At 46.8% G+C, this 25,863-nt stretch overlaps 2 protein-coding genes across 4 annotated transcripts in view; one reads left to right on the top strand and one right to left on the bottom strand.

Moving 5' to 3' along the window:
• The window catches only part of ZNF713 (zinc finger protein 713), a 30,568-nt gene extending 13,608 nt beyond the window's left edge, over positions 1–16,960 (bottom strand). The window contains exons 1-5 of one of the 3 annotated variants that reach the window (XM_051836323.2): positions 16,733–16,954; positions 12,136–12,286; positions 11,262–11,350; positions 1,327–1,453; positions 934–1,023 (exon numbers count right to left, since the gene is read on the bottom strand). In XM_051836323.2, the coding sequence (XP_051692283.1) occupies positions 934–1,023; positions 1,327–1,453; positions 11,262–11,350; positions 12,136–12,202 (373 nt within the window). In that variant the 5' untranslated portion in view covers positions 12,203–12,286; positions 16,733–16,954. Of the gene's footprint in view, positions 1–933; positions 1,024–1,326; positions 1,454–11,261; positions 11,351–11,878; positions 12,287–16,732 lie in introns of all 3 variants that reach the window. The other 2 variants (XM_017338223.3, XM_051836322.2) reach the window with 2 other exon arrangements.
• Positions 1,320–25,863, top strand: part of SEPTIN14 (septin 14) — a 95,268-nt gene continuing 70,724 nt past the window's right edge. The window contains exon 1 of the mRNA XM_070064745.1: positions 1,320–1,442. The gene's annotated coding sequence lies outside the window, so the exon portion shown is untranslated. The remainder of the gene's footprint in view (positions 1,443–25,863) is intronic.

Genomic DNA, 25,863 nt, shown 5'->3' with positions numbered 1-25,863 from the left:
TTAGGAGGTGAGCCTAGTGGGAGATCCTTAAGTTATTGTTTGTGCCCTGAAAAGGCAGTTCTCACAAGAGGATTGGTTACAATAGCCTGAGCTGGATCCAGCAGCTTTCTCTTCTTGGTTTGCCATGTGGGCCCATCTCTACATGTTCTCTGCCAATGTTATTCACTGGTTACATCACAGGCCAAATCAAGGAGGCTTTCCTGATCTTGGACTTGAATCTCCAAAACTATGAGCAAAACAAATCTTTTTTAAAAAATATTTATTTATTATATTTGAAAGGCATAGTTACAAAGATAGAGGAAGACAGAGAGAGAGAGAGAAAGAGAGAGAGAGAGAGAGATCTTCTATCCACTGGTGCACTCCTCAAATAGCCACAATAGCTGGAACTGAGCCAAACTGAAGCTAGAGGCCAGCCAGGAGCCAGGAGTTTCCTCTGGGTCTTCCATATGGGTGCAGAGGCCCAAGCACTTGAGCCATCTTCAGCTGCCTTCCCAGGCACATCAGCAGAGAGCTGGATCAGAAGTGGAGCAGCTGGGACTTGAACTGGCACCCATATGGGATGCTGGCACTGCAGGTGGTGTCTTAACACACTACACAGGCACTGACCCCGCCTGTGATGCTGAATGCCGTATCAGAGTGCCGATTCAAGTTCCTGATGCTCGGCTTCCAATCCAGCTCCCTGCTAATGCACCTGGAGAAGCAGCAGAAGATGGTCAATTATTTGGGTTCCTGCCAACCTTGTGGGAGACCCGTCTGGAGCTCCTGACTTCAGTCTGACCCAGCCCTGGCCATTGGGGCCATTTGGGAAGTGAACCAGTGGTGATGGAAGAGCTCTCTGTCTCTCCCTCTCTCTCTGACTTTCAAAAAAAGGAAAAAAAGAGAGAAAGGAGTGGCTATTTTCCCTCACAGAGTAGCCAATGGCCTGCTTCTCACCTGGAAGCGTGTTCAGTGGGCTGGCTTCTGTTGTCTGCGGCTCCTCGTGCTCCAACTGGACGAGCACCTCCGGCTTATAAAGTTGATGTCCTATTCACAGGAAAATGCATGCCTTAAGAGTTTACAGTGGGAACAAAAGCCTCTTTCAGAACTGGTTTCCATCCTTTTTAATCTTAGGGAGAGGCTTCAGAGGCAGCAAAACAAAGCGGCCCATCTCACCCTCAACCAAGTCAAGACCTTTCACCTGAGATGAAAGAGCAGGAGACAGGTTTCTGCCTCCAAAGCCAATTAGCATTCTTCTGTCATGGCCTAAATTATATTCACAGAAGCTCTGGAGGCTTTTACTACCTAAGCAAACACGTACACCCAGTTTCCCAGGGACACAGTCCTTACCAAGTGCGACCAGGTTCTGGTAGTTTTCCAACATCACGTCTCGGTAGAGGTGCTTCTGAGTCGGGTGCAGCTGGTCCCACTCTTCCCTGGTGAAGTCCACAGCCACGTCCTGGAAGGTCAGTGTTTCCTGAAACGTCAAGTACATTCCTGCTCAGCCAGGAAATGCCCTTCCCAGGGCCCTCGGGGGAGGGGTGAAGGTGCAGTGCCAGACAAAGGTTAGGATGCTTGAGCTGTCATCCTGAGGGGCTTCAGCACTCTGTTATGGTCCTGATCGATTTTTCTCAACTGACTAGGACCTATCTTTATGTCATCTTTCAAGACATGAGGGCTCTTGAAAATTTCATGAAAAATGGAACTAAGAGAGAAGCACACTTTGCTACACAAACCTTTAGAATTCATGCGTGTTTTTTTTTTTTTTTCTCATAGGACTCATTTTCCATGAACTTTTTGGAGACCCCTTGTATAAAAATATGCAAGAGATAATCCTGGCTTTTAAATTTCTTAGAATTTGTGGCAGGAGAAAAGCTCTCATGTCTACACAGTTAAAAAACTGTATGAGAAATTCATTTCGGAAGTGAAAGAATTTAGGATGTTTGTGTAAAACTATGGAAGTATCAGGTAGCTGGAGCTTGTGTAAATCCTTAACAGATCTTTATGCTTTGGACAGAAGAGGAGAGGATAGCCCAGTAAGTTAAAGAAAAAAAAATGGCAAACAGGTTGAAAGCAGATGGCCTATGATGTATGCTGGGATTAGTAGAATAAATGTTCTCCTTTCAGGTAGAGAGAACAACCCCCCTCCCTGCATCCTATGTGTATTTCTCTGCCTCTTCCCTTACTCCCTACCATCCTCCCAAATACCTCCCTTCTCATGGAAAAAATATATCATCAGTTTTTTAGAATGAATAGAGTGTGGTGTTCCAAGTAAAGTGCTTTTCCCTGTGACCTAAAATTCAGTATGTTAGTACAGTAATGGGAGTTTAAATTAATTTTCATGCTTTGATCATTTATTTTTCTAAAATGTATTTTAATAACAATTTGAGAGAACTAAGACTAGTAGGAATTAAGTAACTTTTAAAATTTAAAAAAATTATTCATTTGAAAGGCAGAGAGAGAGAGCGCGCACACACCTTCCATCCGCTGGTTAATTTCTCAAATGCCCACAACAGCCAGGAATGGGTCAGGCCAAAACCAAGAGCCATGAACTCCATCTGAGTCTCTCACATGGGTGGCAGGGACCCAAGCACTTGAACCACCACCTGCTGCCTCCAGGGTGTGCATTAGCAGGGAGCTGGATCAGTTATGGAGATGGGACTTGAACCCAGGCACTATCGTATGGGATGCAGGTATCACAAGTGGTGGCTTAACTACTGCACCACAAGCACCCACCCCCGGGTTAACTTACCCAAGGATGTACAGTTAGTAAATAGCAATGGGATTTATTTAGTCTCATGCTCTATGATTATCTCAAAGAAGTCTTATTTTCCTTCTATGAATATTTCCCTCGTGACTTTTATTTCTGATTTCTGTTCAGTGCTTCTTCAGGACAGCACCAGAGCTGCTACATTGGTAAGGGTGAGGAAACTCATGGGTCAGGCCTGTGTTCTTGAGTATCCACATCTGTAGTTCTTTTTTGCTGAATTAATCAGTATGCTGCCTATAGTTTATATTTCTTTTTATACCTTCTAATGTTGACCTTTTTAACAATTTCTTTTCCCCCTGTTTTCTTCTTTTTTTTCTTTCATAACCTAATTTGAATTTTGTTTTTGGGTATGTAATATATTACTATGCTATAGTAACAAAAACTTACAAAAATTATATACTACAAAAGTCCTTTCTTCCAAGTTTCTTCCCTTTGTCCATCTCCCCAATCGTCAGTTTTTTAGTTTCTAGAATATTTTCCTTAATTCCTCTTTATATAAATACGAACATAAATTGTCTCTTCCCATTTTTAACCTCAAAGGTAATATTTTATTTACTTTTTTAAAAGAGCTTTATGACCAGCGCCGTGGCTCAATAGGCTAATCCTCTGCCTGCAGCGCCAGCACACCAGGTTCTAGTCCTGGTTGGGGTGCTGGATTCTCTCCCGGTTGTTCCTCCTCCAGTCCAGCTCTCTGCTGTGGCCTGGGAGTGCAGTGGAGGATGGCCCAGGTGCTTGGGCCCTGCATCCACATGGGAGACCAGGGGGAAGCGCCTGGCTCCTGGCTTTAGATCGGCACAGCACACCAGCTGTAGCTGCCATTTGGGGGTTGAATCAACAGAAAAGGAAGACCTTTCTGTCTCTGTCTCTCTCTCTTGCTGTCTAACTCTGCCTGCCAAAAAAAAAAAAAGAGCTTACACTTCAGACCTATTAGAACATAGAGAGCTTCCTCATCTTTTAAAGCTTTATTTCTGACTGACACATAACAAAAATTGATTGCATAGAAATAGAGGGTAGAATTGTGGTTACCAGGGGTCGGCATTGTGGCGCAGTGCATAAAGCCACCGCCTGCAGTGCTGGCATCCCATATGGGCATTGCTTCATGTACCAGCTGCCTGACTTCTGATCCAGCTCTCTGCTATGGCCTAGGGAAGCAGTAGAAGATGGTCCCAAGTCCTTGGGCCCCTGCGCCCACATGGGAGATCTGGAATAAGGGAATGTGGGAAGCCAGGAATAAGCTCCTGGCTTCAGACTGGCATAGCTCTGGCTGTTGCGGCCATCTGGAGAATGAACCAGCAGATGGAAGACCTCTGTCTCTCTCTGCTTCTGCCTCTTTGTAACTCTGCCTTTCAAATAAATAAATAAATAAAATTTTTTTAAAAAGAACTGTGGTTACCAGAGCTGGGAAAGGTAGAGGGGACAGATCGGGGCGGAGGGTAAAGGGGGGCTGGTCAGTGGGTACTGCATTACAATTATATACACACATCACCATATCATGCTCTACCCCATAAATATGTACAATTATCATGTATCAATTCTAAAAAGTTGATCACATAGAAGTTGAGACAAGAGTAGTAGTTCCCAGAGGCTGGGGAGTGAAGGAAGGATAGGGTTGGGGAGAGACTGGTTCACAAGTCTGTACAATGTTACAATGTTACAATAAAATAAGAAAAATAAATCCTGGTGACAGATTGAACAGTAAACAGTCATATTATATATACTTCAAAAAAGCTAAAAAAGAGCATTTTTAATGTTCTCATTTTTGTTTCTGCCCTGAGTCATGGTCCCCTGGCCATTTAAAGTAGCCTGTGCTTGAGGCTGTGTGGTTTTCGAAGCCTGCTTTCTGCCCACTGAAGTTTGATTGCTCAGAAGCCCTCTCCATTCCTTCCAATAGAAGCTGATAAAATGTAACTGTGTGGGCTGGCACCATGGCTCACCTGGGTAATCCTCCGCCTGCAGCGCCGGCATCCCATATGGGCACTGGGTTCTAGTCCCGGTTGCTCCTCTTCCAGTCCAGCTCTCTGTTGTGTCCCGGGAAGGCAGTGGAGGATGGCCCAAGTGCTTGGGCCCTGCACCCACATGGGAGACCAGGAGGAAGCTCCTGGCTTCAGATCGGCGTAGCTCTAGCTGTGGTGGCCATTTGGGGAGTGAACCAATGGAAGGAAGACCTTTCTCTCTGTCTCCCTCTCTCACTGTCTAACTCTATCTGTAAAAAGTAAAAAAAAGTATCTTTCTTTGAAAAAATGTAACTGTGTACCAATTCATAATAAAGGCCACACCCACAAATCTCTCTGAGACGAGTCCGTCTCTCCTTTGCATTTCCTATGACTTGGGGCACGCCATCTTCATGATTCTTAGAAACCTTATGTTTAACACAGTAGGTTGGCCTATGAGGCACAGCCTTAGATCTCATGTTGTCACAAAGGGTTTGAGTCTTGCTGTGAAGCCCTTTCTGAAATTGATTGTTGTCTGCTGCTTGGGTTAATATGAGACATTCAGTAATTCCTGGTTTCTTTATATTTATCAGGTCTTTATTTAGCTTTTCCTCTCACATTTCATTTTGGTGAGCCAGAAGCTCTCAGGTGGTAATTCCAATCTTATACCTGAAAAGTCTCCTTAGCTAGATCAAGTTCATTAAGCACACCCTCCATTATTCTGTTACTGAAGGGGACAATGTCACCCAGCATTTCTTCTTTAAGGGTCCTCTTTCCTCCAGCATCTAATAATATCATCCTTACTATCCCTAAAGCTCTTGACAAAGACCCTTTAGACTTCCACCATGTCTCCATGAGGCCCTTTATAATTTCAGTATCAATCTTTTCCCTTCTATCTTCTTCCCACAGATCAGTTCCCACAGCCCGTGCTATATGGCTTAGGTTTTTGTATTGGCAGCACCCCACTTCCAGGAACCAAAATCTGTTAACAGTTTTCTATTGCTGCTTAGCATAATATTTCTTGGGGGATTAAAACAGCAACCATCATTTATTTTGTTAAAATAATCTGCCATTTGGGCAGGACTTAGTGGGCAGTTGGCCTCCGGTCTAGGTAGCATGAGCAGGAAAGGCCTGCCTGAGGAATGGAGGATCCACTGTCACGATGGCTCACTCACAGGGCTGGCAAGGACGCTGCTGGGGCTGTGGGCCTTGGCTCCTCGCCATGTGGGCTTCTCCATGGGCTGTCTGGGTTTCTTCATGGCGAGGTGGCTGAGTTTAGAGCAAGCATTCCCAACAGAATGAAGATGTCTCCCTGTCTTTTTTTTTTTTTTTGGACAGGCCGAGTGGAGAGTGAGAGAGAAAGATCTTCCCTCTCTGTTGGTTCACCCCCCAGTGGCCGCTGTGGCCGGCGCAGCACGCTGATCTGAAGCCAGGAGCCAGGTGCTTCTCCTGGTCCCCCATGCGGGTGCAGGGCCCAAGGACTCCACTGCCCTCCCGGGCCACAGCAGAGAGCTGGCCTGGAAGAGGAGCAACCGGGACAGAATCCGGCACCCCGACCAGGACTAGAACCTGGTGTGCCAGTGCCGCAGGTGGAGGATTAGCCTATTGAGCTGCAGCGCTGGCCATCTTCCTGTCTTTAATGATCTGTCTTGAAAGTCACATGTCTTGGCTTCCACCACAGTCACAGGATTGACTGTACTCAACAGAGGGAACACAGACTCCCATGTCCACGAAGGAGGAGTCCAAGTCACATTGTAAACAAAGCCTTTGGGGTGGCTGATATCTTGGCCATTTTTTTCTGAATGTGCCGTCTGCCACCCACTCACAATAGCAGCAAGAGAGTACCTGTTTCCTCGCAGCTCTGTTGAGATAGTATCTTACCGAGCTTGTAGAAAAGATCAAGCTTGTGGATAATAACAAGTTTGGTGATAAAACATCAAGTTTTTCCTACCTTTTTTAAAAAATTGATTTGAGACAAGTCAATTAAAAAAAAGCAAGTGAGCTCCCACCCACTGGCCTACTCCTCAAATGCCCCCACAGGACTGGGGCTGGGCTGGGCTGAAGTTAGGAACTGGGGACTCAGGCCAGGTCCTCCCCATGAGTGGCAGGAGTTTAAGCACCTGAACCATCACCCCTGACTCTCAGGGTCTGCACCGGCAGGAAACTGGAGCCAAGAACTGGGCATTGACGGATTCTGTCCTGGTTGCCCCTCTTTCAGGCCAGCTCTCTGCTATGGCCCGGGAGTGCAGTGGAGGATGGCCCAAGTGCTTGGGCCCTGCACCCCATGGGAGACCAGGAGAAGTACCTGGTTCCTGCCTTCGGATCAGCGCGGTGTGCCGGCTGCAGCGTGCCGGCCACGGCGGCCATTGGAGGGTGAACCAACGGCAAAGGAAGACCTTTCTCTCTCTCTCTCTCTCACTGTCCACTCTGTCAAAAAAAAATTAAAAAAAAAAAAAAAAGAACTGGGCAGGTACTCCAATTATGGGATGCAGGTGTCCTAACTGGTGTCTCAACTGCCAGCTAAACTCCTGCCCCCTCTAGTTATAGTGTAAATTTCTTTTTAAAATTTTTTTTTTAAATTTTTGACAGGCAGAGTGGACAGTGAGACAGACAGAGAGAAAGGTCTTCCTTTTTCCGTTGGTTCACTCCCCAATGGCCGCTGCGGCCGCCGCACTATGCTGATCCGAAGCCAGGAGCCAGGTGCTTCCTCCTGGTCTCCCATGTGGGTGCAGGGCCCAACCTCTTGGGCCATCCTCCACTGCATCCTGGGCCACAGCAGAGAGCTGGACTGGAAGAGGAGCAACCAGGACAGCATCAGGCGCCCCAACTGGGACTAGAACCTAGGGTGCTGGCGCCGCAGGCGGAGGATTAGCCTAGTGAGCTGCGGCCTTGTAAATTTCTTTTTGTTATGAGTACAGATGTACATTGTCATGTGTTTAACATCTGTATCAATCTTCTTTCCTGTGAATTATCTTTTAATGTTGTTTGTATATATTTTTAAAAGATTTATTTATTTGAAAGGCAGTTACAGCCAGGAGCCAGGAGCTTCTTCTGAATCTCCGTGTGGGTGCAGGGGCCCAAGTACTTGGGCCATCTTCCAATGCTTTTCCAGGATCATTAGCAGGGAGCTGGATCAGAAGTGGAACAGCAGGGACTTGAACTGGCACCCACATGGGATGCCAGAAAAGTGCTCAGTCTCTCTCTCTCTTTTTTTTTTTAAGATTTCATTTATTTGAGAGGTAGAATTACAGACTGAGAGGGAGAGACGAGAGAAAGGTCTTCGATCTGCTGATTCACTCCCCAAATGGCCACAATGACCACAGCTGGGCTGATCGAAGCCAGGACCCAGGAGTTTCTCCCACATGGCACTGCAGATGGTGGCTTAACCCAGTATGCCACAGCACTGGCCCCTGTTTGTATACTTTTCCACTGGACTCCTAACCTCTCACTGATTTAGGGAAGTGTTTTACATATTAGAAAGATTTGGGGCTGACGCATGGCATAGCTGGTAAAGCTGATGCCTATAGTGCTGACATCCCATATGGCACAGGTTCTAGTCCTGGCTGCTCTATTTCCCATCCAGCTCTCTGCTGTGGCCTGGGAAAGCAGTAGAAGATGACCCAAGTACTTGGGCCCCTGCACCCACGTGGGAGACCTGGATGAAGCTTGTGGCTTCTTAAATTCCCCCAGAGGTTTTCCACTGTACTTAAGAGTAAAACTCAAGACCACAAGACCTTGGGATTTAGCTCCTGCTCACTTTTCTCAGCTCACCTTACCTCACTCTCTCCCTTCCTTGCACCTTGATCACAGTGGCCTTTTTCATCTTCTCAAATACCCATGGTTGTTGCATATAGTATTTAGCACATGCCGAAAATGCTCTTTTCTACTTATATTGCCTTCATATTTCACTTTACATTTTGTTTCTGCTGTGTTTTGCCAATTCCTTTAAGAAGTATTATTAGCACCTTTTTCTCTCTCTCTCTCTTTCTCTCTCTCTCTAAAGATTTATTTATTTTACTTGAAAGGAGGAGTTACATAGAGGGAGAGGCAAAGGCAGAGAGGGAGAGATCTTCCATCTGCTGGTTCATTCCCCAAATGGCCACAACAGCCAAAGCAGGACCAATCCAAAGCCAGGAGTCAGGAGTTTCCTCCAGGTCTTCTATGTGGGTGCAAGGGCCCAAACACCTAGGCCATCTTCCACTGCTTTCTCAGGCACATGAGCAGGGAGCTGCATCAGAAGTGGAGTAGCAGGGACTCGAACTGGTGCCCCATATGGGATACTGCTGCTGCAGATGGAGGCTTAACCCACTACGCCACAGCGCCAGCCCCAGCACCTTTTTCCTACTTTGTATGAGAAACAACTAATCTGATGGGCTGCTGTTGTGGTGTACGTAGTGTGTTAAGCCACTACTTGTGATGCTGCCACTTTATATGGGCACAGGTTCGTGTCCTGGAAGCGCCACTTCCAATCCAGTTCCCTGCTAATGGCCTGGGAAAGCAGAGGAAGATGGTTGAAGTACTCCAGCCCTTGCCACCCACTTGGGAGACTTGGATGGAGTTCCAGGCCCACTCAGGGCAGTGAACCAGTGGTTGAAAGATCTTTCTCTCTGTATCTCCCTTTCTCTAACTCTGCCTTTAAAATAAAGCTCTTTAAGGGAAAGGAACATCTAATTTTCAATTTATTAGAATATTTTCTTTTTTTTTTTTTTTTGACAGGCAGTAAGAGAGAGAGACAGAAAGGTCTTCCTTCCATTGATTCACCCCCCAAATGGCTGCTACGGCTGGTGCACTTCGCCAATCCAAAGCCAGGAGCCAGGTGCTTCTCCTGGTCTCCCATGCAGGTGCAGGGCCCAAGCACTTGGGCTGTCCTCCACTGCCTTCCTGGGCCACAGCAGAGAGCTGAATTGGAAGAGGAGTAACCAGGACAGAATCTGGAGCCCCAACTGGGACTAGAACCCGGGGTGCCAGCACCGCAGGCAGAGGATTAACCAAGTGAGACACAGTGCCAGCCAGAATATTTCCTAAATGTCTGTCAGTGAGTTCCTTAGGGTTTAGGACCATGTCTGTTTTACTCACTGATGTATATCTGAAGAATAGTAAGTTGAAGCAATTGACACTGGCATCTTCTTTGTTAAGCAAAACGGCTGTAAAGTGGAGATTCATAAAAGATATCTGAAATTTATATTTAAAACATAAATGAGGCCGGTGCCATGGCTCAATAGGCTAATCCTCTGCCTGTGGTGCTGGCACCCCGGGTTCTAGTCCCGGCTAGGGCGCCAGATTCTGTCCCAGTTGCTCCTCTTCCAGTCCAGCTCTCTGCTGTGGCCCAGGAGTACAGTGGAGGATGGCCCAAGTGCTTGGGCCCTGCACCCGCATGGGAGACCAGGAGAAGCACCTGGCTCCTGCCTTCGGATCAGCACAGTGCACCGGCTGCGGCGGCCATTGGAGGGTGAACCAACGGCAAAAGGAAGACCTTTCTCTCTGTCTCTCTCCCTCACTGTTCACTATGCCTGTCAAAACACACACACACACACACACACACACACACACATAAATGTATATTCATTCTCTCATCTTCTGAAAGGAAATTGACTTTTCACTGAGAGTGGTTTTAATGACTGTCTGGTCATCCCCATAATGTGTGTTTGCTTTGTTAAAGTAGAATGAGGAAATGACTCTGAAATAAAAAATGCATAGGGGCCAGTGCCGTGGCTCACTTGGTTAATCCTCCTCCTGCAGTGCCGGCATCCCATATGGGTGCTGGGTTCTAGTCCTGGTTGCTCCTCTTCCAGTCCAGCTCTCTGCTGTGGCCTGGGAGGGCAGTGGAGGATGGCCCAAGTGCTTGGGCTCCTGCACCGCATGGGAGATGAAGAAGAATCACCTGGCTCTTGGCTTCAGATTGGCACGGTCATAGTGGCCATTTGGGGAGTGAACCAATGGAAGGAAGACCTTTCTCTCTGTCTTTCTCTCTGTCTATAACTCTACCTGTTAAATAAATAAAAAATGCATAGAATCCTCTGAGAGTTTTTATGTCTTCAGTGTTTTACAATTTTGCTCACAATTAATTTGATAGCGTTTTTTTGGAAAGTGACTGGAATTTACCGAGTCTTTCCAAAGCATTCAATTGGCTTTCTTAGCAACAACTGCTTATCTCATCCATATCCCATCAATTTAGATAATACTTACTCAAATTACAGAATTATAACAATAGGCTTACAAAGGTTTTGGAAGAAATGCAACAGAGTGTTAATGACAATAGCTTGTGGCAGCAAATAGCATCAGGCATATTTAATAATCCCATTAAATCCGAATGCTCACAGTGACTGGGGCATCATTTGCTCACTGGACGTATAGAGAGAACAGCAAGTGTTTAAATTCTGGCCAGCTGTGTAAGTGAAGGGTGATTAAAACTCACAACTTTAGCACAGCAGTTCATGAAAATGAGTCTGGTGAAAGTGCTGGAAGTAGAAAAGACAGAGAGTCTCTTGGTTCTGGATTTTTTTTTTTTCTTGAGAATTGGAAAATGAAAAGTGCCTACATTCTGAGAACAATGATAGCATTGTAGAGAGGAAAACACCACTCACCTGGGATCTGGCCAGCTGCAATCCATTATTCATTTCTTTCTCTTCCACGGTCACCTCTTGGGAAAGCCCAGCATTCTGAGAAGGCATACCTACGAAACAGAGAAAAGTGGTATCTTGTTCATACATGAAATGAAGGCTAAATTGAAATCTTAGAGCTTCTGCCTCACGTTGCTATGGTGGATGGTGTATATGAGCTTCAAGCTGCATGACCTAGCTGTTGCACCCGTTACTCTGGGGAAGGAATTCAGTGGACACCCTTCTCTCAGCTGTGATACAGCTCCACTTGGGCATATGGGCAGCTCAGTACTTTTCAGCCTCGACTTTCCCAGGGAAATTAGAAGATGCCTCTACTCCCAGATATTTGGATTGAACTGGTCTGCAGAGGGCCAGGACAATGCTTTCAATTCTAAAGTCTCCGAGTGATTCTAAACATAAGTGTGCACTGCTGAGGTGAGATGGTACACAGAACACGTGTTGAGGGTCTCTTCTCACTCTATATAAGTTCATGAGGCAGAAATTCACTTCCAAACCTAAGATCCCAGAGCTCTGCCTCTTCTCTCCTCTCAGGAGGTCCTTTAAATAGGAAAGGAGATTTCATTCTTCTCCCTTTGGTTTACCTTCCTTTTTGAGTATCTGCATTCAGCCCTCCACCAGGATGACCACACGTGTTTGTAGTTCTTGCGCTATCATCTCACCAAAGCTCAGCTTCTCTGGTCAGGACACACACCCATGCCAGCGGCTTCAGTGCCTGAGCGACAGTGGATGCTCCCAGCAGTTAAAGGGGCCCCATCTCTGATGAAAGTCTCAGGAGCCAATGGGAGAGCCACAAGAATGGAGTCTGCTTCCCAGGGGACAGCCCCTCTCAGAATCTTGCCTTGTTGGAGCAGAGTTGAGAAGCAGGAGCTCTTGAAGGAACTTATTACTTTTTCCCCTAAAGGCATCAACCCTCATGTAGAAACTTCTCTATGGTACACAAATCTGTCTCTTGGCGGGGATCTTGTGAGATGCAGGTTCAGGCCGAGCACCTGCAATGAGATGCACCACAGTCAGCAGAAGACATCAGCAGTCTCAGCCACCTAGGGATCTACAAAGTACCCATTCATACAGACAGGGCACTAAGGTGTGGCGTTCTTTAAAACAATGAAAATGCACGCCGAGAATTTCTGAGATCCACACAGCGCAGAAAGAGATGTATAGCTGTAACAACGACAAAACATTTAGCCTCACTCCTTCCCCATTCTCTTCCCAGAACAGCAAACACAGCAGCCGTGGCCTCTGAAGCATCTTCTGAAAGAGTGGCATTTTTTTGTTGTTGTTGTTTCAGAGAAAGATGGAAAAGCAGACATTTCAACAATAAATAAGTGGAAACATTAATTTGCTAATAATCATGAAAGAATACACTTTCTGTTCACAAAGTTTGACCTGAAAAATCTCTCAAAAAGCGAGTGACAGAAATACAGAAGCCACTTCTGAGAAGTAATCTGTTGTGGGGACAGAAGCTGCCAATTCCAACAGAACGGCCTTTCGAGATAAGGAAGGAATTCACCATCTGGGAGCACTAATTTAACACTTCGCAGCCAATTCACTAAGAGTTAGGCCTTTTGTAAGTAAATTTTGTTTGACAGGTAGAGTCATAGACAGTGAGAGAGAGACAGAGAGAAAGGTCTTCCTTCCATTGGTTCACTCCCCAAATGGCCACTATGGCCGGCGCTGTGCCAACCCGAAGCCAGGAGCCAGGTGCTTCCTCCTGATCTCCCATGCAGTGCAGGAGCCCAAGTACTTGGGCCATCCTCCACTGCCCTCCCAGGCCATAGTAGAGAGTTGGACTGAAAGAGGAGCAAACGGGACTAGAACCTGGTGCTCATATGGGATGCCGGCGCTGCAGGCGGAGGATTAACCAAGTGAGCCATGGCACTACCCACCCCCCCATAACAATTAACTAATACCAAGCTTCTTGGTTCAACAGTTTTCCCTTTCACTCCGAGCTCTTCCAACAATCCCAGTGATCTCTGCTGTGTAGCAAAGGCATGCAGTAGTTCTCAGCCTGGATTGTGCAGTAGACACACTTGCAGTGATTTTGAAGTGTACAGATGTAAAGGTATAGACGCTCAGGTTCCACCCAAAAGCTACTGCAGCAGAACCTGTAGAGGTGGAGTTGGACATCTACATACTTCAAAGAATGCCACATGAGTGATGTTGAGGCAAGAGTTCACAACAACTGTTGGAGTCTTTCATTTCCTTGACTGCCTCAATTGCAAAGAGTGGCCGTATCATTCTATACAAGCCACCCACCTCTAGGCACACCACCCTAGAAATCTTTCTCACCTCGGGAAATTCTACACAGTGGAACCTGGACTGGGTAGCGAACAAAGGGAAGATGGGGGGTGGGGGAGACTTAGTAGGAGGGAAAATAGATCAGAATTTATCAAAGTTGGTCTGAAGCCCACTTGAGTCATGGTTATTTGTGGAAAAGACCAGTCTCACGCTCTTACCCAGACCTGATGGAATAGTACCTCAGGAGGCCCAGGAATTTCCATCGGAAAGTAATTCTTCCTTCAGTCCCTACATTCTCTCCAGCTCCCCACCCCATTGCTCCTACTCTACCTCCAACTAGATAGACATTTCACTTTTGAATCCTCTGAGTCATCATTTAAAAAACATTTAACGTCCCTCTCAATGTTCAAAACTCCCTGGCTATGCACTCCTTGGTAACCATCTTTCTCTTTTTTCAAGGCCACAATTCCACAATTCTTTTTTTTGGTAAGGGAACTTTTTTTTTTTTTTTTTTTGGACAGGCAGAGTTAGACAGTGAGAGGGAGACAGAAAGGTCTTCCTTTTTCCATTGGTTCACCCCCCAAATGGCCGCATGGCCAGCACACCACATGGATCTGAAGCCAGGAGCCAGGTGCTTCTCCTGGTCTCCCGCGCGGGTGCAGGACCAAGCACTTGGGCCATCCTCCACTGCCTTCCCGGGCCACAGCAGAGAGCTAGAAGAGGAGCAAGCAGGACAGAATCCGGCGCCCCAACAGGGACTAGAACCTGGGGTGCAGGTGCTGCAGATGGAAGATTAGCCTAGTGAGTCATGGCGCTGGCCCACCATTCTTGAAAAGGATTGTCTACACTTATTCTAGGTCCTCACTTGGATATATGGCTTATGCCACGGACCTCACAATTTCCCACTTTTTTTTTTTTTTTTTTTAAGATTTATTCACCCATTTGAAAGAGTTACACAGAGAGAGGAGAGGCAGAAAGAGAGAGAGAGGTGTTCCATCTGATGGTTCACTCCCCAAATGGCCACAACGGCTGGAGCGGCACTGATCTGAAGCCAGGAGCCAGGAGTTTCCTCTGGGTCTCCCACATGGGTGCAGGGGCCCAAGGATCTGGGACACCCTCCATTGCTTTCCTGGGCCACAGCAGAGAACTGCACAGGAAGTGGAGCAGTGGGGTCTCGAACCAGTGCCAATATGGGATGCCAGTGCCTCAGGCCAGGGCGTTAACCCACTGCGCCACGGCGCCAGCCCCAATGACTTCCCACTTATTTAAACTTGATGGGTATTTGACACTCTGGCAGTAGCCTCTTGCTTTGCTTCCACAGTCTCTCCCAGTGGGCTATGCTCTACCTACATTTATGGGTTGTTTTAGGATTTCCCAGAATCTACTCTTGTTCCCTCTGCAGTTGGGGTAAAGGGATCTTTCAAAGATAGGACGCAGATCATGTTCATTCCCCCACTTGAATCCTCCAGGGATTCGACTCCTAGGCTGGAGTCCAAAGCCATGAGGACTCCTATGACCTGCCTGCTTCCTATTCTCAGGTCACTCTTCGGGGTTACTCCCAACCTTCATCTGCACTGCCCTGATGTGCCCATGTCCTTCCCTCCCTTATAACAACACCTACTCTTAAACAGGCAAAGTCAGCTCAAATCAGGGAAGACTCTGACATCACAGACCAGGGGACAGCCCACATGATCACCTTTTTACTTCGGGCAGCATTTTTTTAATCACTATGTTATTTGTCTAGCAACTCATCTTAACATCTCACCATTGTATAACGCTGATCTCCAGGATTCCAGTCTTGTTAACTATTCTATTTTCAAATTGCCCAGTGCCAACACATAATAGGTACTCAATAAATATTTACTAAATGAGTGGGTGCTGGTGTTTGCCTTTCTGTTTTTAAAAATACTTTTAAGTTTGAACCAATTTATACTTATAAGAAGGCTGCAATATCGTGTTTCTGTATCCCACTCACATGCTTACCCTAATGTTAACATTTTATATATCCATGGTGCAATGATCAAAACCAAGAAGCTAACATCAGTACAGAACAATTAACTCAAGCTATTCACACATTTCACCACTTTCTCCATTAATGTTCTTTCTCGGATCCAGCATCCTACATCACATTTACTTGACTCTGTAGTTGCCTCTAATCTGTAACAGTTCTTCAGGCTTTCTGTTTTTCATGAACTTGATACTTTTTTTGGGGGGGGGATTTAAAAGCATTTGATGAGAAAACAAATATGAAGGGGCTTCAGCGAGTTCATGGAAAATGGAATTAAAAGCTGTTTAGTTTGGTTAGTACATAAACTTTTTGAAATCTATACAGTTTTTCATGAAACACCTTTTCCATGAACTTGTTGAATATGTCTGATAGTTAACAGGGCAAGAATTGAAAGGTACAGGTCAAAGGACTGAGCACCAGGCCTGAGTCACCACCTTCTGGCTTCTTGGGTTAATTCCTTCCACAGCATTTTGAAAGCCCGTCACTACAATAGCTGAAGCCACAGAGAATTGCCAGGCTATGTATCAAATAGCAGAGTGATGAAGTAAGTTACGACCATGGCAATGCAGGAGCCATTAACACTCAGTCACATTACTTTGTCTAGTAAATGGCTTCGGTTCCACTTGTATACTTACCAAGGACTTAAAGAGTTCATCATTTCCAGTGCAATAGTTTTATTGCACTTTATACTCGAATTATCTCAAACATACGATATATTTCAGCAAAACAAAACAAAACTCTTCTTTCTTGTACAGCGCCATTCTAAGCGGTCATATCGGTTGATGCAGAAAATCTCAAGGTCGGGTGTGAGGGCTGCTTTGTGTGCTGGCGTGCTGGACTAACAGGGAGCTGCATGCACTGCACCTGCTGGCAGATCCTGGTGCACGGATCTATTTAGTGAAGGTTAGACCCGCCGCGGTCACTTCACTCAGGACCGCCAAGTGGGAAAGCCAGACACAGGACAGGGTGTGGGGGAGAGGCTTCCGTGCCCTCTGTGGGCATCACACCAGGAGACTAGGGTTTCACTACCAGGGTGGGGAAGCTCGTTTCTATAAAAGATCAAAATGCAGACGAGGCACAGGGCAGCGGGGCACAGGGACGCCTCGAGGCAAGCCGGGGTCCCGCAAGCGACCACTGCCCGGGGCGCCCGCCCTTCCCTCCCCCTCGGCCGCCTCCTCGCCGCACTCACCAGCTCCACGGAGGCCGCTCCTGGCGGCTCCGCCCCCAGAGGCCACTGCCGCCGCCGCCCGGGCCGGGGCGGGAGAAGGCGCTGAGGGCTCCGCAGCCTGAGCCAATGAAGCCCGCTGACTGGGCCCCGGGGGCTGGACCAGCAGCTGGCGCCCGGCTGGGGCTGATGACAGCCTTCCCGCAATGGCGACTTGGCGGCGCGGGCTCCGGTTGCCTGCTACGCATGCGCGGGGGGAACCCGGGCCACCGCTGAGGAGGCTGGGCCTCCACACTCCCACCTGCGCTTGGCGTTTGCGCCTCATGAGGGCCGCACTGAACCCTGGAGACCTGGGCTTGTGTCCTCGGCCCTGAGAGTTCCCGGAGAGGTCAGGACCTGTCCGGAGGACCCGTCCCACAGCCCCTCGCAACCAGCCGGCTTCCTGCCTCAGTGCTGGAACTCTCCACGCCCATCCTCCCTCCCCATGTATAGTGATGAAACTAAACCATAATGATTGAATAATACACATGTTTGCACGTCTACAGTGAGAAGTATGGAATTTTTTAAATGGGGATAACATTTCCTTTAATTGGGATTCAAAACTACTGCCCCATGCCCACCAAAATGGATCGCAAAGGTTCATCTGGAACCAAAAACTATACAGGACTTGAAAAGCAAAGGCAGTTTTGTTCCTGAAGAACAGTTTTGCCAACAGGGAGACTCGGGTTCCGTTTAGCTGAGGGGAAGCAAAACTGAGGTTTCGTTTAAGAAAATGGGTCGGGGGACTGAGGAGTGAGCCGCCTTTGGAGATGAACAAGATGGAGTGAGCCGGCTGTTTGGAAACCGGCTCCAATCAAGCGGTTACAAAAGTTGCAAGTCCGCTCAAACATCCGGGAAAGGAACGGACTGTTCTCTCTGGAATCTCCCAAGGTCTGCTGAGTATTGACAAAATCTGTAAAACTGTTGCCTTTTACGTTCTCAACGCACTATAGAAGCAGCAGCCGGTTCCCCCAGCACTTCTGTAAAGGCCCACACAGGGACTCTGGCTTTCCTCTTCAGCATTCTGCACTCGTGCTGACCCCCACCCCCATTTCTCCCTTTTCCTCAAAGGTCTTCATTGAAGACCATGCAGATGAAGTTATGTCAGGAGTCAGTGTTGCCCACTGCTCAGGGGAATCCCCGGCACGTCATTTCCAGGATGCTACATCCCACGGAAGAGAGATTTGGTGATTCTAAGAGGTGTGCAGAAAAAGGTCTTGAGAGAAAACACCAAGGAACAACGAAGAAACTTATTTGACTGGGGGCACGTCCACTCTGAAGAGGAATGTCTTGTTTAGGCATACGTGTAAAATACCAAGCATTTCCTTCTAGTAGTTTCATGCCTTGCATACAGGTCTTTGATCTGTTGAATTGATTTTTGTAAAGATGGAGAGGTAGAATCTAGTTACAGTCTTCTGCAGATGGGTATACAATTTCCCCAGCACCATTTATTGAGGATATTGTCCTCTCTGTAATGTATGTTCAAGATTGCTGTGGCTGTTGGGGTATTTCATGCTGCCACATGAATTTCAGTATTTTTTTCTAGTTCTGTGAAGACTATTACTGGTATTTTGGTGGGGATTTTGTTGAATTGGTAAATTGCTCTGGGTAATACAGAATTTGATTCTTCCAATCACGCACAGGTGGTTGTTGCACTTTTTTGTGTCTTAAATTTTTCATTATTTTTGTAATTTTCATTCTAGAAGTCTTTTTGTGCTAGATTTAACTTATTCCAAGATTTTTAAAAAACTTTATTTAAGGTACACAAATTTCATGTGTTTCATATATATAGATTTAGGAACATAGTAATACTTCCCACTGTACCTTCCCTCTCAACCCTGCTCCCACTCCTCTTCCTCCTCCCTCTCCTATTCCCACTTTTAATTTTCAGTTTATATTCATAGGATTAACCCTACACTAAGTAAAGAGTTCAACAAACATGGGGCCGGCGCCATGGTGCACTACGTTAACCCTCCACCTGCGGTGCCGGCATCCCATATGGGTGCTGGGTTTTAGTCCCAGTTTCTCCTCTTCCAGTCCAGCTCTCTGCTATACCTGGGAAAGCAGTGGAGGATGGCCCAAGTGTTTGGGCCCCTGCACCCGCGTGGGAGACCAGGAGAAGCACCTGGCTCCTGGCTTTAATCGGTGCAGCTCCGGCCGTTGCAGCCATTGGAGAGTGAACCAACAGAAGGAAGACCTTTCTCTGTCTCTCTCTCACTGTAAACTCTACCTGTCAAATAAATAAATAAAAGAGAATTCAACAAATAACATGAAGAAAAAAAGGACAACAACACTATTTTTAAAAAAACACTGTTCCTCAACTCAAAATGTTGACTTCACTCCTATGCATTGCATTTTAAGTACCATTAGGTACCTCATTAGTTACCACAGGTCAGGGAAAACATATGGTGCTTATCTTTTTGGGATTGGTTTATTTCATTAAGTATAATGGGTTCCAGTTGCATCCATTTTGTTGCAAAAAACAGGATTTCATTTTTTTCACCACTGAGTAGTATTCCGTGTTGTTTACATAACATAATTTCTTTATCTGATCATCAGTTGATGGACATCTGGGTTGATTCTATATCTTAGCTATTGTGAATTTTTAAAGTTATTTTCGATAGAATTGCTCTTTTAAATTTATTTATTTGACAGGTAGAGTTATAGACAGTGAGAGAGAGACAGAGAGAAAGGTCTTCCCTCCGTTGGTTCACCCCCCAAATGGCTGCTAAGGCTGGAGCTGTGCCGATCAAAGCCAGGAGCCAGGTGCTTATTCCTGGTATCCCACGCGGGTGCAGGGGCCCAAACACTTGGGCCATTCTCCACTGCTTTCCCAGGTATAGCAGAGAGCTGGACTGGAAGAGGAGAAACCGGGACTAGAACCTGGCGCCAATGTGGGATGCGGCGCCACAGGCAGAGGATCAACCAAGTGAGCCACAGCGCCAGCCTAGAATTGCTTTTATAATCCCTCCCTCCCTCCCTCCCTCCCTCCCTCCCTTCCTTCCTTCCTAGATCTACTTTATTTATTTGAAAGAGCTACAGAGATAGGTAAAGACAGAGAGAGGTCTTCCATCTGCTGGTTCACTCCCCATATGGGCACAATGACCAGAGCTGTGCCGATGCAAAGCCAGGAGCTTCTTCTGCATCTCCCATGTGGGTGCAGGGGCCCAAGGACTTGGGCCATCCTCCACTGCTTTCTCAGGCCATAGTTGAGAACTGGATCAGAAAAGGAGCAGCCAAGACTAGAACCAGCACCCATATGGGATGCTGGCGCTTCAGGCCAGGGCTTTAGCCCACTGTGCCACAGTGCTGACTCCTATAATTTCTTTCTCAGCAAATTCATTGTTGGTTTGTATAAATGCTAATGATTTGTGAAAGTTGATTTTGGTTCCTGAAATATTACTAAATTGGTTTATCAATGCTGTCAGTCTTTTGGTGGAATCTTTAGGTTTTTCTGCATGTAGAATCATACCATTTGAAATGAGGATAATTTGAATGTTTCACCAACACATATTGGAATGTAATTTTTAATCCTTCATTTGTTGATGGGATTATATTGATTGACTTATGTGTGCTGAACTATCCCTGGGACAAATCCCACTTGATGGTGGTAAATGATCTTTGTGATGTCTTGTTAGATTCAATTTGATAATATTTTGTTGAGAAATTTTCTACCTATGTTCATTAGGGATGCTGGTCTGCAGTTCTGTTTACTTGTCATGTCCTTGTCTGGTTTTGGTGTTAAGATAATGTTGTTTTTGTAGAGTAAGCTTGGAAGGGTTCCATCCCTTTGAATATTTTAGAGTAGTTTCAGAAGGATTGGTGTTAGTTCTTGAAAAATTTGTTACAGTTCAGCAGTGAGGACCATCTGGTCCTGTTTTTTTCGTTCTTTGGAAGACTTGTATAACTGATTCAATCTCATAACTTGTTATTTATCTGCGCAATGTTTTTTGTTTTTATGGCTAAATTTTAGCAGATTGTATAGGTTTAGAAATGTATCCATTTCTTCTAGGTTTCCCAATTTGTTGGCATTTACTTGTTCATAATAATGCCTAATAGTCTGGTGCCGCAGCTCAATAGGCTAATCCTCCACCTAGCGGCGCTGGCATCCTGGGTTCTAGTCCCAGTCGCGGCACCAGATTCTGTCTCAGTTGCTCCTCTTCCAGGCCAGCTCTCTGCTGTGGTCCGGGAGTGCAGTGGAGGTTGGCCCAGGTCCTTGGGCCCTGCACCTGCATGGGAGACCAGGGAAGCACCTGGCTCCTGGCTTTGGATTAGCATGGTGTGCCGGCCACAGCGGCCATTGAGGGGTGAACCAATGGAAAAAGGAAGACCTTTCTCTCTGTCTCTCTCTCTCACTGTCCACTCTGCCTGTCAAAAAAAATAATAATGCCTAATAATCTTTTGTGGGATCAAGAACCTGAAGCATTTCTTCATAAAATTTTAAGAGCAGAGGAAACATATATCTTATTATTTAAATATAATTTGGCTTCCAAGTTCCTACATGATTTTTATGACAAAAATCATAAGTTAATGGTACTATAAACTGGAAACTTAATCCAACTATTGTGTTTAGGTGGTAGGCCTAGCCGGAGGTTCTTAGAAAATTGGAGATATGTCCTCAGAAGGCAGTTCTCATGAGAAGGTTGATTATAAAAGCCACGTTGGCCAAAGATAGCCACTGCTTCCTGACTTGTCACGTGACTGTTTTGTCTGCATACACTCTGTGATTGCCATCTGCTACCCCTACCAGATGCCCAGCCAAAAGGACCACCTGATTTTAGACTTGAACCCCCACAATTGTGAGATAAAGAAACTTTTTCCTTTATAACATGAGCTGCATAGCTATTTCATTGTAGTAACTGTGCATTAGTAAGCTTTTTGTTACCTTAAATAAACTACCTGAGAGGAGCTACTTAAGATGGAAGGTTTATTTCAACTTACAGTTTTGGAAGTTCACAGTCTAACATCAAATTGCCTCATTGGTTTGGGGATCTAGTTGAAACCCCAAAAGCGGTGTCCTTTTGTGACGACCCCAGAAACACAGACTCCAGACCAGAGGATGCAAAAAAACAGGAGGCAGTTTTATTTCATTTGCGCAAATGGGCCCTCTGCTGGCCGCCGCAAGCAGCGGAGCAAGAGAGGAGCCCCGAGCAGCTATCTCACACAGCTTTTAAGGGGCAAAACCACAAAATTAACATACCATAGGGTGGCGTAAGTTTATTGGGCAACTACAAGGGGAGGAGGTCGTCGAGGAGGAGGAGGAACGGGTGGCTACGTGCCCTACGTGTCTAAGCTTGGACAAGGGGAGGGGGTCATTGAGGAGGGGAAAGGGGTGGCTACGTGCCTTACATGCCTTGCGGTTTCTTTGTTAAGCTTGAGCAAGCACAGGGGAGGGGGCTTATCTACATAGCAGGATGTTCTGTTGCCCGTATCTCTGGTTAGTAGCTAACTGCTTTCTCTGTGAACCGGTTTACTCCCCCATTTCCCAAGGCCGTCTCTGGAACTGTTTGTCTCAGGAGCCCCACTTTTCTATTTTATTAAGGCCACTTTTATGGTGGCTCACGGCCGCTCCTTTCATAGTGGGCTGGAGGGTGGTGGATGGATGATCACATGATGGAGCAGAAAGAAGACAGACAGGGAACATGCCCTTTACCTACGATTGTCTACATGTTCTTCCCTTAAAAAGCCAGCATGATTCAATCATATGTGTCATTCCAGCAGTCCAATATAATCACTTTCCAAGGCCCCACTTGTAGATATAATAATTAAGTTCCATCTTTAATCTGTTAACCATTAAGATATTTAGGAAAATATCTCTAATAAATGGGCCTTTCACGGCTCACTAGGCTAATCCTCCACCTGCAGCGCTGGCACACCAGGTTCTAGTCCTGGTCGGGGCGCCGGATTCTGTCCCAGTTGCCCCTCTTCCAGTCCAGCTCTCTGCTATGGCCTGGGAGTGCAGTGGAGGATGGCCCTGCACCCGCATGGGAGACCAGGAGAAGCACCTAGCTCCTGGCTTCGGATCAGCGCAGTGCACCGGCCGTGGCGGCCATTGGAGGGTGAACCAATGGTAAAAGGAAGACCTTTCTCTCTGTCTCTCTCTCTCACTATCCACTCTGCCTGTCAAATAAATAAATAAATAAATGGGCCTTTCAGAGACATCCAAGCTACTATCCAAAATAAAACATTCTGTCCCGGACCACAAAGATTCATGTCCATCTCACAACATCAAATATATTCATTCCACTCCCATTGCAGGAGAAAGGGTGGGCAGGGGAATCTCAGGAGACTCCATTGCCATGCCTGTGATTCTAGCTATCCGAGAGTTTCCAATCATCACAGCTGTAGCTCAGTTGCAGAGCTACTGAGAACCTTCACAATTGTTTTGTTTCAGAGAAGGTTGTCTTCTACACTTCCCAACCTCACCCAGAGCCCAGGATGACAGTCCAACAGCATTTTAAGAAGAAAGCCATTGTCAGGGCTGGCACCGTGGCTCACTTGGTTAATCCTCTCCTGTGGCACCAGAATCCCATATGAGCACCTGGTACTAGTCCCAGTTGGGGTGCCAGCTTCTGACCCAGTTGCTCCTCCTCCAGGCCAGCTCTCTGCTGTGGCCCAGGAAGGCAGTGGAGGATGGCCCAAGAGGTTGGGCCCTGCACCCGCATGGGAGACCAGGAGGAAGCACCTGGCTCCTGGCTTCAGATCGGCGCAGCGTGCTGGCCGTAGCAGCCATCTGGGGGGTGAACCAACAAAAAAGGAAGACCTTTCTCTCTGTCTCTCTCTCTCACTGTCTAACTCTGCCTGTCAAAATAAAAGAAGAAGAAGAAGAAAAAGAAAGCCATTGTCTGAATTCATACTGTTCTAGGGGTCAGAAACCTGTGCATATCTCATTCCTGAGCATCCCCAGATCCGAGACATTCTACCACACAAGCATGGGGGACAGCAGCCTTCAAATGCAACTTGGTCCAGAAGAACAGGTGTGACCCCAGGACCCAAGCCTGCACAGAGCCCTTCGTTATGGGAGGCAGGTGGTTTAGCCCAGCATGGGGGGTGCTGTGTGAAGACGTGAGACACCAAGGCACTTGTCTTCTGGGACCTGAAGCTTGTTTCCCTTCACTCACCACCGCTGCTTCCCCCAGCCAGCTGGCCATGGGCCTGGACCATCATTGGGATTGAGAGTGAGTATTGTACGTCCCCCAGTACAACTTCCATCTGAGGCCACACATTCGTGGTTCCATACTACTGCTGGGACTGAGGACGTGCACTGAATTCTCCTGCAGCTGCCTCTTCCCAGGACCAGTTGTTTGTGAGGCCTCATTACCACTTGACCTTAGGGTAGATGGTGCACTCCCTGGCCATTACCTGCTTCCATGGCCAGCTACTAGTGGGCCCACAGCACTTCTGAGACTAACTGAAGGCATTTAAACACCCCCCTTCCTTGGTCACCACCTCTCCCTGTAGCCAGCTGCTGCTCATTGGCCCAAACCACTGGGACTGAGAGTGGGCACTGCACTCCACAGCTGCTGCCCCTCCTGTGGCAAGCTTCTCATGGGCCCACACCATGAGAATAATACTGGGACTCAGAATAATGCTGACGGTCCTTGCCAACAGCACAGTTGACTTACGCTGCCTGAGGAATCACATACCATTCTTGTGGTATACCTGCTGTTATTGCTAGAGTGGCCACACAGCAGGCTCCCTGATCCACTGTTGTGTGCATTACATTGGCCTGGACTGCTACAATGTTGTCCCCACTATGTGGTCTCCAGGGACAATGAATCTTCCTGACTTGACCATAGATTTCAGCCCAAAGAGATACAGGTAGACTACACTATGGCACCCAACTGGAAGGAAATTGAATGTACACCATCAAACTGACACCTCAAGGCACCTTCTGGGATTCATTATTTTCTATTAAAAGCAATGTATAAAACTGATCGAAACAACCAGTCCACCAGATGCGAAAATCTCAATGTAATCACAAGAAAAACAAAAGAAACAAAGAAATATTATGCCTCCAAAGGAATACAATAACTTTCTAGAAATGGAATTGCCATCCCCAAACCACATTGATGAAATGCATGATAATGCATTCAAAAGAATGTTTTAAGGAAGCATTGATATTCAAGAGAGTACAGACAGGGGGCTAGCATTGTGGTGCAGTAGGTTAGGCTGCTGCTTGCAATGCTAGTGTCCCATATTAATGTGCCAATTTGAGTCCAGCTGCTCTGCTTCTGATCCAGCTCCCTGCTGATGCACTTGGGAAGACAGTGGAGGATGGCCAAAGTGCTTGTGTCCCTGCAACCCATGTGGGAGATGAGGATGGAGTTCATGGATCCTGGCTTTGGCCTGGCCCAGACTGGGCTGTTTTGGCCATTTTGGAAGTGAACCAGTGGATGGAAGATCTCTCTCTTCCTCGCGATCTCCTTTCTCTATCTTTCTCCCTCTCTCTTTCCCTCCCTCTGTCTCTCTCTCCTTCTTTGAAATAAATAAATAATTTTTTTTTTGATAGGCAGAGTGGACAGTGAGAGAGAGAGACAGAGAGAGAAAGGTCTTCCTTTGCCGTTGGTTCACCCTCCAATGGCCGCCGCTGCAGCCGGCGCACCACGCTGATCCGATGGCAGGAGCCAGGAGCCAGGTGCTTTTCCTGGTCTCCCATGGGGTGCAGGGCCCAAGCACCTGGGCCATCCTCCACTGCACTCCCTGGCCATAGCAGAGAGCTGGCCTGGAAGAGGGGCAACCGGGACAGAATCCGGCGCCCCGACCGGGACTAGAACCCGGTGTGCCAGCGCCGCAAGGTGGAGGATTAGCCTATTGAGCCACGGCGCCGGCTTAAATAAATAATTTTTAAAAAGAGAGTACAGACAATGCAACAAAATCATACATGGTATGAGTAATAAGCTCAGCAAAAACATGGTGATGATAAAGAACCAAATAGAAACCTTATAAGTGAAGGATTCAAAAACCGAAATAAAAAATACATGTGAAACCCTTAACAACAGCTTGGTTCAAGAGAAGAAAAAATATCTGAACTTGAAGACAGGTCTCATGAAATGTTCTACTCAGACACACAGAACTAAAGAAGAATAAAGATAGCCTCAGAGATCATTGGGACA

The sequence above is a fragment of the Oryctolagus cuniculus genome, chromosome 19, assembly GCF_964237555.1.
Source record: "Oryctolagus cuniculus chromosome 19, mOryCun1.1, whole genome shotgun sequence".
Taxonomy (NCBI): Eukaryota; Metazoa; Chordata; class Mammalia; order Lagomorpha; family Leporidae; genus Oryctolagus; species Oryctolagus cuniculus.
This window is presented reverse-complemented; position numbering and strand designations above follow the sequence as displayed.